This window comes from Pelobates fuscus, chromosome 9 (genome assembly GCF_036172605.1).
Source record: "Pelobates fuscus isolate aPelFus1 chromosome 9, aPelFus1.pri, whole genome shotgun sequence".
Taxonomy (NCBI): domain Eukaryota; kingdom Metazoa; phylum Chordata; class Amphibia; order Anura; family Pelobatidae; genus Pelobates; species Pelobates fuscus.
Genome location: NC_086325.1, coordinates 132,292,293 through 132,307,689, shown reverse-complemented (window position 1 = coordinate 132,307,689; position 15,397 = coordinate 132,292,293). Strand labels below are relative to the sequence as shown.

The 15,397-nt window shown below is 41.2% G+C and overlaps 1 protein-coding gene across 1 annotated transcript in view; it reads right to left on the bottom strand.

Annotated features, from left to right (window-relative positions):
- GPR107 (G protein-coupled receptor 107) overlaps window positions 1–15,397 on the bottom strand; it is a 79,538-nt gene that overhangs the window by 38,954 nt on the left and 25,187 nt on the right. The window contains exons 9-12 of the mRNA XM_063432429.1: window positions 14,711–14,844; window positions 10,876–10,951; window positions 10,065–10,138; window positions 2,658–2,775 (exon numbers count right to left, since the gene is read on the bottom strand). Of these exons, the coding sequence (XP_063288499.1) occupies window positions 2,658–2,775; window positions 10,065–10,138; window positions 10,876–10,951; window positions 14,711–14,844 (402 nt within the window). The remainder of the gene's footprint in view (window positions 1–2,657; window positions 2,776–10,064; window positions 10,139–10,875; window positions 10,952–14,710; window positions 14,845–15,397) is intronic.

Here is a 15,397-nt window from a genome sequence, read left to right as displayed (position 1 = left end):
GGAAATCTGTTCTGCCTCAAAAGATCTGGGAAGCATGGGTTTCTGTGCCATATTTTGGACTCTAAAAGTACTTTCAAAATGTTGGCTCCCTAGCATGGACTACTTTCTATTCACGTTACTAGTCCAATACAAGGGGAGGATGTATACAAATACTGGGCTCTGGGTTGTGAAAGGCAAAATGTGTCTTCCTATAACTGAAGAAAATGCTGCCACCTACTGACTGATAATGAGCGGCATCATATTCTATTGTCTACATCAAGCGAGTGTCCTTCTAGTGATTCACTAAAACCTATAGGATTTGCAATTATTCTTCCAAATTCAGTGCATTTAGGCAACTTTATGTTTTGCTGTCTTTACTATAGGGCCTTTTTCAGTTTTATACAGGTATATGCTGCTGTGCTCATTACTGATAACTGATTACTGATGTCACCCTATATTATCATGCGGTACCCGTTTCCTGATTTTATTATTCTACCTATGCTTGCATAGTTAACCCCTTCAGGATGGAGTCAATAGTGCACGTTCTGATCAAAACAAAACGTAAACAAAAACTGGAATTTGCGCTATATGTCTGTTCACCCGTAGTTCCCCTCTTTCAAATTATATGCACCCACACTTATTATATATCATTTTGTTCAGGAGAAACAGGGCTTTAATCTATCATTAACTATTCATATATGGAACATAATTTATTATGAATAAAATAAAAAAAAATGTGAGAAAATAAGATTTTTTTAAAATTTGCATTTCCGTCTGACATTTTAACTGTGAATGTCATAACACTGTTTGTGACTAAGTGGCTACTAAGAAAGACTGGACATACCCCACTTGCAATACCTCGGGTTGTCTACTTTTGCAAATGGTATGCCATCATGGGGGTAATTCTCATTCCTGGGCTACCATACGCTCTCAAAGGCAACATAACCAATCTGGCAAATTTCAATGTGAAAAAAATGAAATGCAAGCCTTATATATGACTCTCTAACTTTCCAAAACACCATAAAACCTGTACATGGAGGGTACTGTTCTTCTCGGGAGACTTCACTAAACACAAATATTAGTGTTTTAAAACAGTAAAACATATTACAACAATAATATAGACCATAAAAGTACCGTTCGCTTGTAAAAAATGCGAAAAACGTCACTTTTACTTAAAATATCATCGTTGTAATACAATTTACAAGTTTGAAACACTAATATTTGAGTTCAGCGAAGTCTCCCGAGTAAAACAGTACCCCCTATGTACAGGTTTTATGGTGTCTTGGAGAGTTACAGGGTCAAATATAGTGCTTGCGAATTAAATTCTCTGCACTTTCTCCCTGTGTTGTCAGGCATGTCAATCAAATTTGAATTAATCAAATCACATAATTACGTTAAAAGATTATTTAAATATACACGTAGAATTTTAATATATATGCATTTATAGGTATTTAAATTCTACGTGTATACTAATGTAATCTTTTATGTAATTATATGTATTTATATATATATATATATATATATATATATATATATATATATATATATAGAGAGAGAGAGAATGTCATTCTACGTGTATTTTGTTACCGATATATATATATATATTAATTACAAAATACAGTTAGAATGAAATTACATATGCATATATAATTTATATTAAATTTTGTTTCAATATTTTATTTATTTATTTTATTTTATTTATTTATTATTTTAATTATACGTATTTATATACAATATATATACATCTATTATATATATAATATATATACATATTAAATATATGTAACGTCATTCTAAGTGTATTTTAATATTAATATATGTACTTATATTAATATTAAAATACACTTTGTATGACGTTACATATATAATATGTATATATATTATATAAATATAATATATATACATATTATATATATATAAAAATGTTTAATTTATTTTTAAACATGTTTATTTTATTTTTTTTACACCTCCTACAGCAGGGGGACTGTCTGATATTTCAAACAGTCCCCCTGCTGGCAGATCCATAGCCAGCTATAGGGGGCCATGTGATCGCTCTTTGAAAGCGATCACATGGCCCCCGGGGGCCTCATTTGCCGGAGGGGGGCTGCCTGGGCTGTCAGGCAGCCCCCCAGAAGAGAATTGCAGCGGAGGTAAGTACAACTCACCTCCTGGGGCTGCAAGCCGTTACGGCGTACCATGCCGTCGCAACGGCTTTAAAGCCCATTTAATGCATGACGGCATGGTACGTCGTAACGGCGGGAAGGGGTTAAAGATCATAAACAAACAAAAATCACAAGTACAAACAGCTGCATCCTTTGTCCAGCAAACACAATCAGGGGTATTTTGCATTCAAATTGTAAGCTGAAATAGCAGAGAGAAAGCAACTTCTAGGTGTTTTATCTCTGGCTAGCTAACGTGATCTGTTACAACTCTCCATGACCTGATGGCCCTTTGATGACAGACAGGGACTTTCCTAAACTTGCCATGATTAGGTTTATTGAGAGCTGCTGAGATCTGTCAAGTGTGTTCACATAGAGATTCTGATATACAACTAACCCAACAAAGTTAAGACGGTTCTTTGCACACCATGATAAATCATGTACTATTGAAGTATTTGTGCAGTGGCATGCTCCCAAGATGGGGGAATGCCTACTGTTTAAACGGTGACCTGTCCTCACCTGTAGGGGAATGACGATCATGAATATTTTCTTATCCTTGTCAGACAAGATGTGTTTAACAAAGGCCCAGCCAGTCCCAATCAGTGCAATGGTGATAAAAAGAAGTGCTCCTTTTAGCCTGCAAGAGAACACAGCTTTAGCATGTAACATATCCGCCAAATATACAAAGAACATTTCCTATACTCACATTCATTGCCACAGCACTGAATATTAAAATTTTCCCCCAAAGTACCATAATCACCACGTGCAGTCATAGTGGTTATGGTCCTAGCAGGCATACAGACACCATAATCACTTTAGCAGGCTGTTGTAGTTATGGTGCTTAGAATCTATGCCATGCCATCTATGTTATATGCTTAAATAGCATGCGTATTGCAATACATGGTTATACTTTATACCGAACTAAGAAGACGTATTAAAAGATAACCTTTCAAAATTTTCCACACTTCTGGTAAGAAGCAATGCTGATCAATATTCCTATTAATTCCTATTCCTTATGTTACTCGCCCTTGCAAATGATGTGGAGTCTAACCCAGGTCCCCCAGCTAATTCTAGTCCTAATCTCCCCACTAAAAAAGGCCTCTCTTTTGTGCACTGCAACATCCGTAGTTTACTCCCTAAACTAGATGCACTGCAAGCCTGGTGTTCCCATTACAAACCACAAATCATTGTGCTCTCAGAATCTTGGTTAACAACTAAAATACCAGACACCGCCATTGCAATACAGGGGTATTCATGTTTTAGAAATGACAGAGCAAAGAGAGGAGGAGGCATTGCTATTTATGTTGACAATTCCATAAAGTTTACCCCTTTACAAAACCTTAATCCTCCTGCAACCTTTGATTTCCTCTCTGGCACAATTGAGATCCCGTGCAGTAATTCAATCATTGTTGCAGGAATCTACCGCCCACCTAGCTCCCCTGTGCATACTCTTTCTGACATAGCCCATCTCCTTAGTGAAACCATTGCTCAAAACCCTAAAAGTGAACTGTTGGTCTTTGGAGATTTTAATATTGATTGGCTGAATCCTAAAAATAATAGTTCGTGCACGCTTTTTAAGACTTTGCAGCTAACGCAATTAATCTCCTCCCCAACTCGCATAAATATTAAAAGCCTTAACCATACCCTACTAGATTGGATTCTCTCTACTTCTCCTGATAGAATCCAGGAGGCCGGTGTTCTCCCAAACACTTTCAGTGATCACTGTTTAGTGTACTGTGTGCGCAAAATTAAGGCTATTAAATCCGCTCCCAAGGTTAAAATAACAAGGTCCTTCAAAAAATTTAATCTTGAATCCTTTCTAAAGGACATCAAGAACCTCCCATGGCACAGATTAAACATTATCCCAGATCTAGACTGTGCTGTTGAATTCTTTCAGTCTGAACTCCTACAAATTTGGAATCTGCATGCCCCACTGCGTAAGGTGAGGGTAAAAGGAGCACATATGAACTGGATCACAGCTGACCTCATCCAAATGTACCAGTTTCGGGATTCTTTGTGGTCAAAGTTTAAGCGTACTGGCTCTATGAATGATCACTGTGCATATAGACAATGGCGAAATATATGCACAAAACAAACAAAATTGGCCAAAGCCCAATATTTCTATGACAATCTGAACAATAACATCTCAAACCCTAGAAACTTTTGGAAAGTCATAAATAAACTACAAACTCCCCCAATCCACTCCCAACCCTCCACTGTCAAAGTGGATAACCAAACCCTGAAACTTCCCTTAGATGTAGCAAATGCCTTTAACAATTATTTTGTCGGATGCTCTACTGCCCTGATTGCCAAGCTAATAAATGGCACACATCCTGAAACTACAAATGTGGATCAGGTCTCACTAAATTTGCAAACGCCCAATATAGACAAGTTCACTTTTAGACCTGTACCTGTTAGTGTCATTGAAAAACATCTTAATAATCTAAAAATTAAAAACCAGTCCGGACCTGACCAAATCCCAGCAATGCTGTTGAAGCTCAGTGCACCGGCAATTGCTAAACCCGCCGCAACTCTAATTAATGAATCCTTGGTGTCTGGATACTTACCCAAACTTTGGAAGACTGCAAGAGTAGTGCCTATCCATAAAAGTGGTGACACTACCTTGGTTTCTAACTATCGCCCTATATCATTGCTCCCAGTATTGTCAAAAATCTTAGAAAAATGTGTCCATACGCAACTATGTGAGTATTACCAACAATCAAACTATCTGACCCCTGATCAATCGGGCTTTCGCCAGAATCACTCCACTACAACTGCCCTCTTAAAAGTTTGCAATGACATCCAAACTGGCATGGAACAAGGAGACCTAACTGGAGCTATTTTCCTTGATTTTGCTAAGGCCTTTGACACAGTAGACCACGACATTCTACTGCACAAACTCAAAAACTCAGGTATTGGTGATCATTCGCTAAACTGGTTTCGATCGTATGTATCGGAACGCTCGCAATATGTGTCCATTTCTGACAGCGACTCCCTCCCTCTCCCAGTCACGTGTGGTGTTCCCCAAGGTTCCATTCTCGGCCCCCTACTATTTTCATTATTTATAAATGATCTGCCTAATGTCTGCAAATCCTCAAATGTACACAAGTACGCAGATGACACGGTAATCTATGCGAGCAATTCCGATCTACCGCAGCTTGAGGCTGTGCTCCAAGACCAGTTTACAGAGGTAGAAAAGTGGATCGCAAAAAACAAACTGTTCCTGAACACTGACAAAACTGTCACAATGATCTTTGGAACAGTACCTAAATTACACAAATTACACAATTCCCACCTATCCATCAAAACAATTTCAAATGGCACACTGACCGCAGTCCACTCTTTCAAATACTTGGGTATGATGTTAGACCCCAATCTATCTTTTGGCCTGCACATAGAAAAGCTTGCATCTAAACTTTATCCAAAACTAGGTGCCCTGTACAGAAACAAATCCTGCCTAAGCCCTTCAGTAAAGGAAAAGATTGTACAGCAAATGCTGATGCCAATCATTGATTATGGGGATGTAGTATATGCATCTGCATCGCAATCCCACATTAATAAACTCAACACATTGTATAACTCTTTCTGCCGATTTGTGCTACAATGTAATTACAGGACCCACCATTGTGACATGCTAAAAGAACTAAACTGGCTGTCGCTGGAATCCAGACGCACCCTTCATCTTTCTAGCCTTGTGTTTAAGAGCTTTTCTGGGAAACTCCCACCCTACCTGAACGCAATGCTTTCCCCGGCTGTTCCCACTTCCTACAACCTCCGATCCAGTACCAACACTTTACTTAGTCTACCTCAATATAAAAAGAAAGCAGCCCGATCCTCCTTCTCCTACAGAGCACCGCATTTGTGGAACGACCTCCCGCACAAATTAAAATCTTCCCTAAGTTTAAAGTCCTTTAAGAGATCCTTCTCTACATACCTCAAAACAAAATGTACCTGTCATGGTTGATTATATATTTCCTACCTGTTCTATGTTAAATGTTGTATATATTGTATATTAATTTTGTATTTTATTGTACACTAACTGTAACAATGCAATGATTTGTGGACCCAGGACATACTTGAAAACGAGAGAAATCTCAATGTATCTTTCCTGGTAAAATATTTTATAAATAATAAAATAAATAATATAATGGAATTTAACATTTGTAACGTATGTCACAAGTGATATACTGATTAGAAAGAGGGGGAGTGGGGTGTCATTAATAGCATAAGATGTTTTGCAGAATGAGACATGCAGAGGAGAAGAGAAAAATAGAGAAAAAAAATAAAATTAAAACAGAGAGAGAGATTAATAAGCCATAATAAAAATCAGAGATTCGCCTGTAATTAAGCATCTCTAGAAGAAGTTGAGTATCGGGTGGATTTTTTTAAAAAGCACAAAGTTGAGAGCATACCAGTATTTACAGGTGGATTATAGATGGCGGATAGAACTACATAACATTTTGGTAGTGTGATGAAAATTCAGAAAGTCCTACACTACTAGCCAAGCCTTAAACGTTACTCGCCACTGCAAGTCTGAAGAGTCTATGGCACTCACACCCGGGGTTCATTTCTACTTGTCAGTGCTACATTTTGACTCGCCATTGGCTAGTGGACATTTTGAGCTCTCATGTATACCGCATGTGCAGATGAGCATGAATAGAAAGCTTTATGTGCATATTTTGTTTTTATCCTGCTCTTAAATAGTGCTGCTCTTAAATATATGCTGACAGAGGCCTCGATTTAATAAGCTTTCTAAATAACTCAATACTGTTCGAAAAGCTACAAAACGTCCCATCAACGTTAACGGCAACTTCTACAGATAAATCACTTGGGAAGTGTTTCTAACGTGTTAAATCATTAACAAAGTTTATTAAAATCGGGTCCATAGTTTGCAGAAAACAGTGTTATAGGACTCAGTGCTGTGTGTATATACTTGTATAAACTGCAAGACAAATTGATATCAGTGTGGAGGGATCAGTGGGAGTTTTCATTAGATAAACATGTCAGTGGTAGCCAGCAGGAAAACGAACAACTCACCCATATCATTTCAGCAACTAAACAAACTGTCACCACATCCTGGTTAATGTTTAACACTTTGTTTACCAGAATCAAGAGAGTCATTAGAACGACATGCATCCAATAATCAATAGGGGCTTAATCCATATAACCACAAACACAGAGAGCGAGAGAGAGACACACACAGCGAGCGAGAGAGAGACACACACAGCGAGCGAGAGAGAGACACACACAGCGAGCGAGAGAGAGACACACACAGCGAGCGAGAGAGAGACACACACAGCGAGCGAGAGAGAGACACACACAGCGAGCGAGAGAGAGACACACACAGCGAGCGAGAGAGAGACACACACAGCGAGCGAGAGAGAGACACACACAGCGAGCGAGAGAGAGACACACACAGCGAGCGAGAGAGAGACACACAGCGAGCGAGAGAGAGACACACACAGCGAGCGAGAGAGAGACACACAGCGAGCGCGAGCGAGACACAGCGAGCGCGACACACAGCGAGCGCGAGCGAGACACAGCGAGCGCGAGCGAGACACAGCGAGCGCGAGAGAGACACAGCGAGCGCGAGAGAGACACACAGCGAGCGCGAGAGAGACACACAGCGAGCGCGAGAGAGACACACAGCGAGCGCGAGAGAGACACACAGCGAGCGAGAGCGAGACACACAGCGAGCGCGAGAGAGACACACAGCGAGCGCGAGAGAGACACACAGCGAGCGCGAGAGAGACACACAGCGAGCGCGAGAGAGACACACAGCGAGCGCGAGAGACACACAGCGAGCGCGAGAGAGACACACAGCGAGCGCGAGAGAGACACACAGCGAGCGCGAGAGAGTCACACAGCGAGCGCGAGAGAGACACACAGCGAGCGCGAGAGAGACACAGAGAGCGCGAGAGAGACACAGAGCGCGAGAGAGACACAGAGCGCGAGAGAGACACAGAGAGCGAGAGAGAGACACAGAGAGCGAGAGAGAGACACAGAGAGCGAGAGAGAGACACAGAGAGCGAGAGAGAGACACACACACACAGAGAGCGAGAGAGAGACACACACACAGAGAGCGAGAGAGAGACACACACACACACAGAGAGAGCGAGAGAGAGACACACACACACACAGAGAGAGCGAGAGAGAGACACACACACACACAGAGAGAGCGAGAGAGAGACACACACACACACAGAGAGAGCGAGAGAGAGACACACACAGAGAGAGCGAGAGAGAGACACACACACACAGAGAGAGCGAGAGAGACACACACACAGAGAGAGCGAGAGAGACACACACACAGAGCGAGAGAGAGACACACAGAGAGCGAGAGAGAGACACACAGAGAGCGAGAGAGAGACACACAGAGAGCGAGAGAGAGAGAGACACACAGAGAGCGAGAGAGAGAGAGACACACAGAGAGCGAGAGAGAGAGAGACACACAGAGAGCGAGAGAGAGAGAGACACACAGAGAGCGAGAGAGAGAGAGACACACAGAGAGCGAGAGAGAGAGAGACACACAGAGAGCGAGAGAGAGAGAGACACACAGAGAGCGAGAGAGAGAGAGACACACAGAGAGCGAGAGAGAGAGAGACACACAGAGAGCGAGAGAGAGAGAGACACACAGAGAGCGAGAGAGAGAGAGACACACAGAGAGCGAGAGAGAGAGAGACACACAGAGAGCGAGAGAGAGAGAGACACACAGAGAGCGAGAGAGAGAGAGACACACAGAGAGCGAGAGAGAGAGAGACACACAGAGAGCGAGAGAGAGAGAGACACACAGAGAGCGAGAGAGAGAGAGACACACAGAGAGCGAGAGAGAGAGAGACACACAGAGAGCGAGAGAGAGAGAGACACACAGAGAGCGAGAGAGAGAGAGACACACAGAGAGCGAGAGAGAGAGAGACACACAGAGAGCGAGAGAGAGAGAGACACACAGAGAGCGAGAGAGAGAGAGACACACAGAGAGCGAGAGAGAGAGAGACACACAGAGAGCGAGAGAGAGAGAGACACACAGAGAGCGAGAGAGAGAGAGACACACAGAGAGCGAGAGAGAGAGAGACACACAGAGAGCGAGAGAGAGAGAGACACACAGAGAGCGAGAGAGAGAGAGACACACAGAGAGCGAGAGAGAGAGAGACACACAGAGAGCGAGAGAGAGACACACAGAGAGCGAGAGAGAGAGAGACACACAGAGAGCGAGAGAGAGAGAGACACACAGAGAGCGAGAGAGAGAGAGACACACAGAGAGCGAGAGAGAGAGAGACACACAGAGAGCGAGAGAGAGACACACAGAGAGCGAGAGAGAGACACACAGAGAGCGAGAGAGAGACACACAGAGAGCGAGAGAGAGACACACAGAGAGCGAGAGAGAGACACACAGAGAGCGAGAGAGAGACACACAGAGAGCGAGAGAGAGACACACAGAGAGCGAGAGAGAGACACACAGAGAGCGAGAGAGAGACACACAGAGAGCGAGAGAGAGACACACAGAGAGCGAGAGAGAGACACACAGAGAGCGAGAGAGAGACACACAGAGAGCGAGAGAGAGACACACAGAGAGCGAGAGAGAGACACAGAGAGCGAGAGCGAGACACACAGAGAGCGAGAGAGAGACACAGAGAGCGAGAGAGAGACACACAGAGAGCGAGAGAGAGACACACAGAGAGCGAGAGAGAGAGACACACAGAGAGCGAGAGAGAGACACACAGAGAGCGAGAGAGAGACACACACACACCTCTCTCCCACTTTAGAACTGGCAAAGCTTCTTGTGAGTTCTAACATCATGAAGTTCTAACATCTGAAGAGTAATATATTGGCCAACCAGGTTTTGCTGTTTCTCTCAAACTTTCACGTCCCCACATTAAAAACAAACAAAAAAAACATCTTTAGTTCTGCTTCTTGTCTTGTACTTACAAATGGGTTATGTAATAAACCACAGCCCAGCCTTCAATTGGGTAACCCTGGGATGATATATAGTGATAGTCGATCTGAAAGAAAAACGAACAACATTTTCAAATGAATCTCAGCCCGATACATCGTCACAGGGCATTACTATGAAGCATTTAATTATCATGCTCCTTGCTCACATACGGAAATCTCTCTAGAGCAATAATTTGCATTCATTTACTAATAATCATCTCTAATTAGTTTAGTTCCATCACCATCTATCAGATAAACGTGTAAGGACGATCCAAAAAGGTTTAAAACTACGTTTCTAATAACTACAAAAATACTCTATAAAAAGGATTCAAGTTGTGTTTAATCTATTTTAAAAATAAATAAATTAAATACTATTAAAGAATACTTCCAGGTTTATGTTTTTATATTTGCTGCTTTACTGCCTGCCCCGAAGATCTGAACATAATGAGTACCCCCCCCCTTGCCGCCCCCAATCTCTGAACATTGAAAAGGATAATAAATTGATATAGATAAAAAATTACCAGTGTCCTCAAATCCCAAACTCTTCCCCTCCATAAAAATAAGTTTTGTTTTACAGGTTTAAGTACTGTATTAATTCCTGCTCAGAAAAATATGGCGTTTGACACCGGGAGACCATTTGTACAGGAATATAAATCTAATCACGCTACCTAAGCAGCAGTACATGGACAATTTATCGAACATGATGCTATCTAATTAATAGCACATAGCTAAGCAACGTTATTTTGATAAGCATTGACAAGGACTCCAAATAGCAAAAGAAACATTAAAAAGAAATGACACTTACTGCGTGAAAAACCAGTGACAAAGATTTTGTGAACGGTAGGGCGGCCATCAACCAATGGATTTTAAAAACGTCAGTGCTAGAATGGATAAAAGGTTGATTAATAGGCTCAGAAAGCTTTACAATCGTAACGATGGGGCAAAACAACACAATAGTTTATGGCTTAGTCTTACAGGGTTATTCAGTAAAGTGGAAATTCAAAGTGGATTTCAAATTTTAGGCTAAAGTAGCCCAACTGAAAGAATAGCCGACTTAGAAGATTTTTCCAATTTAGCTACTTTGCTCTAAAATTTGAAACTCACGTTGAATTCATCTGGAGTTCACAACAATTCTTTGGTGAATGATGGCAGACTGTGGCTTGGCAGGGTTTTCTAGACTACATGGTCCATAATACTCATGTAGTGTGGTCTGGCTCAGCATTATAAGAAATATATTTCAGGAACCGTTATAGTGCCAAGATTAGCCATCATAGATTTGATGCCTACACAGACATTTCTACTTCTATTCTGTAGCTTAACAACTACGGCTAGGCATAAATAACTGCTTTACCAAGAACCCAGCAACTCTAATCTATATTAGTTTCAATCATATGGAAGCAAATACTAATAAAATGTTGGCCTAAAGATTATTTCATCCACAAAAATGGCACATGCTCCTGGGTTCAGGAACTGAACTGGCAGCTACCTCGCGCATGTTAACATCTTTAAAGGGACACTATCGTCACCAGAACAAATACGGCTTAATGTAATTGTTCTGGTGAGTATAATAGCTCCCTTCAGGTATTTTCATGTAAACACTGCCTTTTCAGAGAAAAGGCAGTGTTCACATTGCCCCTAGGGACACCTCCAAGTGACCACTCCTCAGATGGCCACTGGAGGTGCTTCCCGGCTCAGGGCTGCACAGTAAGCAACCCTGCCGTTCAGCGTCTCCACGCTCTGCAATTTTCCTCATAGAGATGCAATGCATTACTATGAGGAGGTCCTGATGAGCCAATATGGCATTTGGCCCCCACCCCCGTGCCGATTTTAGCTAATCCAATCATATGGGAAAGCATTGGATTGGTTGAAAATCTGCCATTTTGATGTTGTAACAAAGGGGGCGGAGCCAGCACCGGCAGACAAGCGAGGCGCCGGAAATAAGGTGGGTTTGAAACTTTTATAGTGGGGCTAAGGGGATCCTTAAGGTTGTGATCCTTTAACGTTGCAGAATTGCCAGAGATGGATTAAGCTCCGGTTTAGTGTTTATTTCAATTGTTGGCAAAGTTCTATTGAACATTTCTGTTAAAAACTCACCATTAAACATTTTTAGTGAGTTGACAGTCACTCTTTAAGGGGGGACGGTTACTTACTAGAAGTTCATATTAACTCATTAGAGAACAATGCTGTAGTTCTCCAACTTTCAATTATTCCTGGATTTAGATATATTCAAGCATACCCAGATGAAACGGTCAATGCTACTGATTGCTGGAGGACAACACATGTACATGCAATCATCAAATTGAACCTAGTGAGGCAATGAGTGACTGCATCAATTAGGGCAGGCTTACCAATGAAGCATAGAGGCTGCCTGGGGGAGGAACGGGGGGATTAATACCAAGCAAATAAAAAGTACACGGCACATTACCCCTATGCTATGCACATTCTGTCACTTCTGAGTATTTTAGAAAATAAGTGAAATCTTATATTTAGTAAGTTGGAGTTTAATTGAGATTCTAATGCAATACAAAATGTAACAATACAAAGTAGGGACTAGGTAAGCCGGAGGTTGGCAAAAGGTAAGTGTCGCTGTGAACGTTTGTCATTTGCAAGCAGGCGCTGCGAGCATTGGCTGTGGGAATCAAGCAACTTTGTCTATGGTAGATCACATGCTCTTGCAGATGAAGCACTATGAACTAAAATAGGTTCCTGAGAAGAATATGGTGGACATCTTCAGGTAGGTATATCTACTTTCCACTGCACCCCGAATCCTAAGCAAAATATGCACAAATACAGAAAGTGTCAGATCTGCTTTAAAGTGTTACTATAAGCACCTTAACCAATTCAGTTATTTGAAGTGGTCATGGTGCCTGCAGTCTGTCTGGGCACAGTTTCATTCATTCATTCATTGGTTGAGAGCAATAACCGTTCTTAGCCAATGAAAAAGCGGCAGGATCTGTCAGGCGGGGGCATGGTAAGAGGGCAAACCACTGTAGAATGATCTGCTCCATTACAGGGAAGAGTTATAGGGTACTCCTGAAACAAGAGAGGAACTATTAGAGGTGGACCAAGTCCACTTCAAAATTCCTAAAGGGTTATAGAGATATCAAAAGGGCATGAACCCCATATGACATTAAAAGAAAAAGACTAAAGTGAAAATGGTTGTTCCATTAGAGATGGAAAAAATGGACCCCCATTCCACCAAAAGATATCTCTAAAATATTAGAATAATTATACGGTATAACCTTTATTAGGCCGCTTACGGACAAAACAAAAACAAAGTGAATTAATAGTGACACACTCGTGAAGATACAAGTGAATTAAAAACTGGGTAGATGCAGTTTGGATATCATCCAGAGGTAGTGGAAATGGCAGCAATATCTGAAATAAAGTTAAGGTACAGAGTACAGTATGTAGTACAGTATAGACTTAATCAGATGTCACATACGCCACGTTCCTCTAAACCTAAGTATCCATAGTCTGTAGGACTTTAAAGGTAGCTCGGCTATAGAGGTGGGACTACACCGTGAGCTGGAGACAAATATGTATCAATACTATCACTCTATGCTTAAATTGAGTAATGGTACATAGGGAGCTGTTTAGTCAATGGAGAACGTAATGACAGCACCTATGTGTATATTCATATGCACAGTATAAATTAGTGAGTACTATTTTTTTCCCCTAGTACCCAAAAGTCTTGTAATTGTTAAGTATAACCTGGAGATGAATTTGATAGTGGATAGGTAGTAATTCACTAGATAGAAATAGCAGTGGAGGAAGTATCACAGTATATCCGTAGAAGTGTGAATACATAGATATAGATTGAGGATGGGAATGAAAAAATTGGTATAGCAGGATGTACCTGAGGGTAAGTTTGTAGGTGTCCCAAAATAAATGGTTAAAAGTATAGGTCCCATACACAAACTGGCACTCGCCAACCACACAAATCTCTCCCAGAGACAGAGACCGCTTAAATAAATATGCAGCCAATATAGGTTGATATTAAAGTAAAGATGCGGTCAAACTCATGGGTAAATTCCCTACACACTGCTGCTTCAAGGCAGCCTATCACTGACTGAAATGAACAAACTGTCTAACTAGCTAAGGATAGTAGCTACTTCAAAAACGCCCAGCACTGGAAGGGTCCATACATACTATCAGACTGGCTGAACGGAGTAGCTCGATCTATCTCCTATTATTATTATTGAGTGCTGCTGCTGCGATCGCTATCATGCAGGCAGTCTGGTATTGCACATGCCTGAACATTAAATTCAATTCAATAGTCTCCTACGATGCTAAGTCCCCCAATATAGAGTAGCCGTCAACATCCCCCAGTGTTAAAATAAAAAACCGGCAAACGCTCGACGCGCGTTTCGGCGCGGTCACACGCCTTTATCAAGAGCTCATAGGGTACTCCTACTATTATAACCATTCCATGAGTTGTAGTGCTTATAGTGGTAGGAGAAAATCCTTCATAAATATATTAAAAAAAATATAATGAAAAATAAAAACATAGGCTACATTGGCAGTTTAGTAAGACCAGACTTTTTTTTTTTAAATAAGTAGCAAATTGAACTGAACAAAAAAGGAGAAATGGTTGCGCCAAAATAGTATAGACAAAGTATATTAAGTAAATTGAACACCTGCGTTTCCGGAGTATGTGAACCCAGACAATCCCCGACAGAAAGAAAAAAAGTGCCATTGAGATGTAGAGCTTTGGCAGCGGGATCTCATCTGCAGAAAGGAAACTCTGGGGATTCCTGTCAACAATTTCAATCTGCGGGAGAATAGACATAAAAGCTATTAAAACAGAAAAAAAAAAAGATGACAAAACAAAAAATGTGTACATGTTTGACAAAGATATATTGCAGATGCACATTACACACAAAAAAAAAAAAAAAAAAATATTGTAAAAATAGATTTTGCCTATTTGTATAATATTTAAAAAAAGGACATTGTGGAGTATTAACTCTGCCTGCTGGGTGAACCGGTGTGATAGTATAAACCCTAAATAGCATATTCTTTTGTTAACACTAGACCCCGAATCTACCAACTTTCCTCTTCTCCCCCCCCCCCCCTGGTTAGAGGTTTAATATCAGAAAACGTCAAAGGAACACTATAGTCACCAAAACAACTTTAGCTTAACCCCTTAAGGACCAAACTTCTGGAATAAAAGGGAATCATGACATGTGACACATGTCATGTGTCCTTAAGGGGTTAAAGGAACACTATAGGGTCAGGAACACAAACATGTATTCCTGACCCTATAGTGTTAAAACTACCATCTAGCCCCCCGGAGCCCCTCATGCCTCCCTAAATATAGTAAAAAT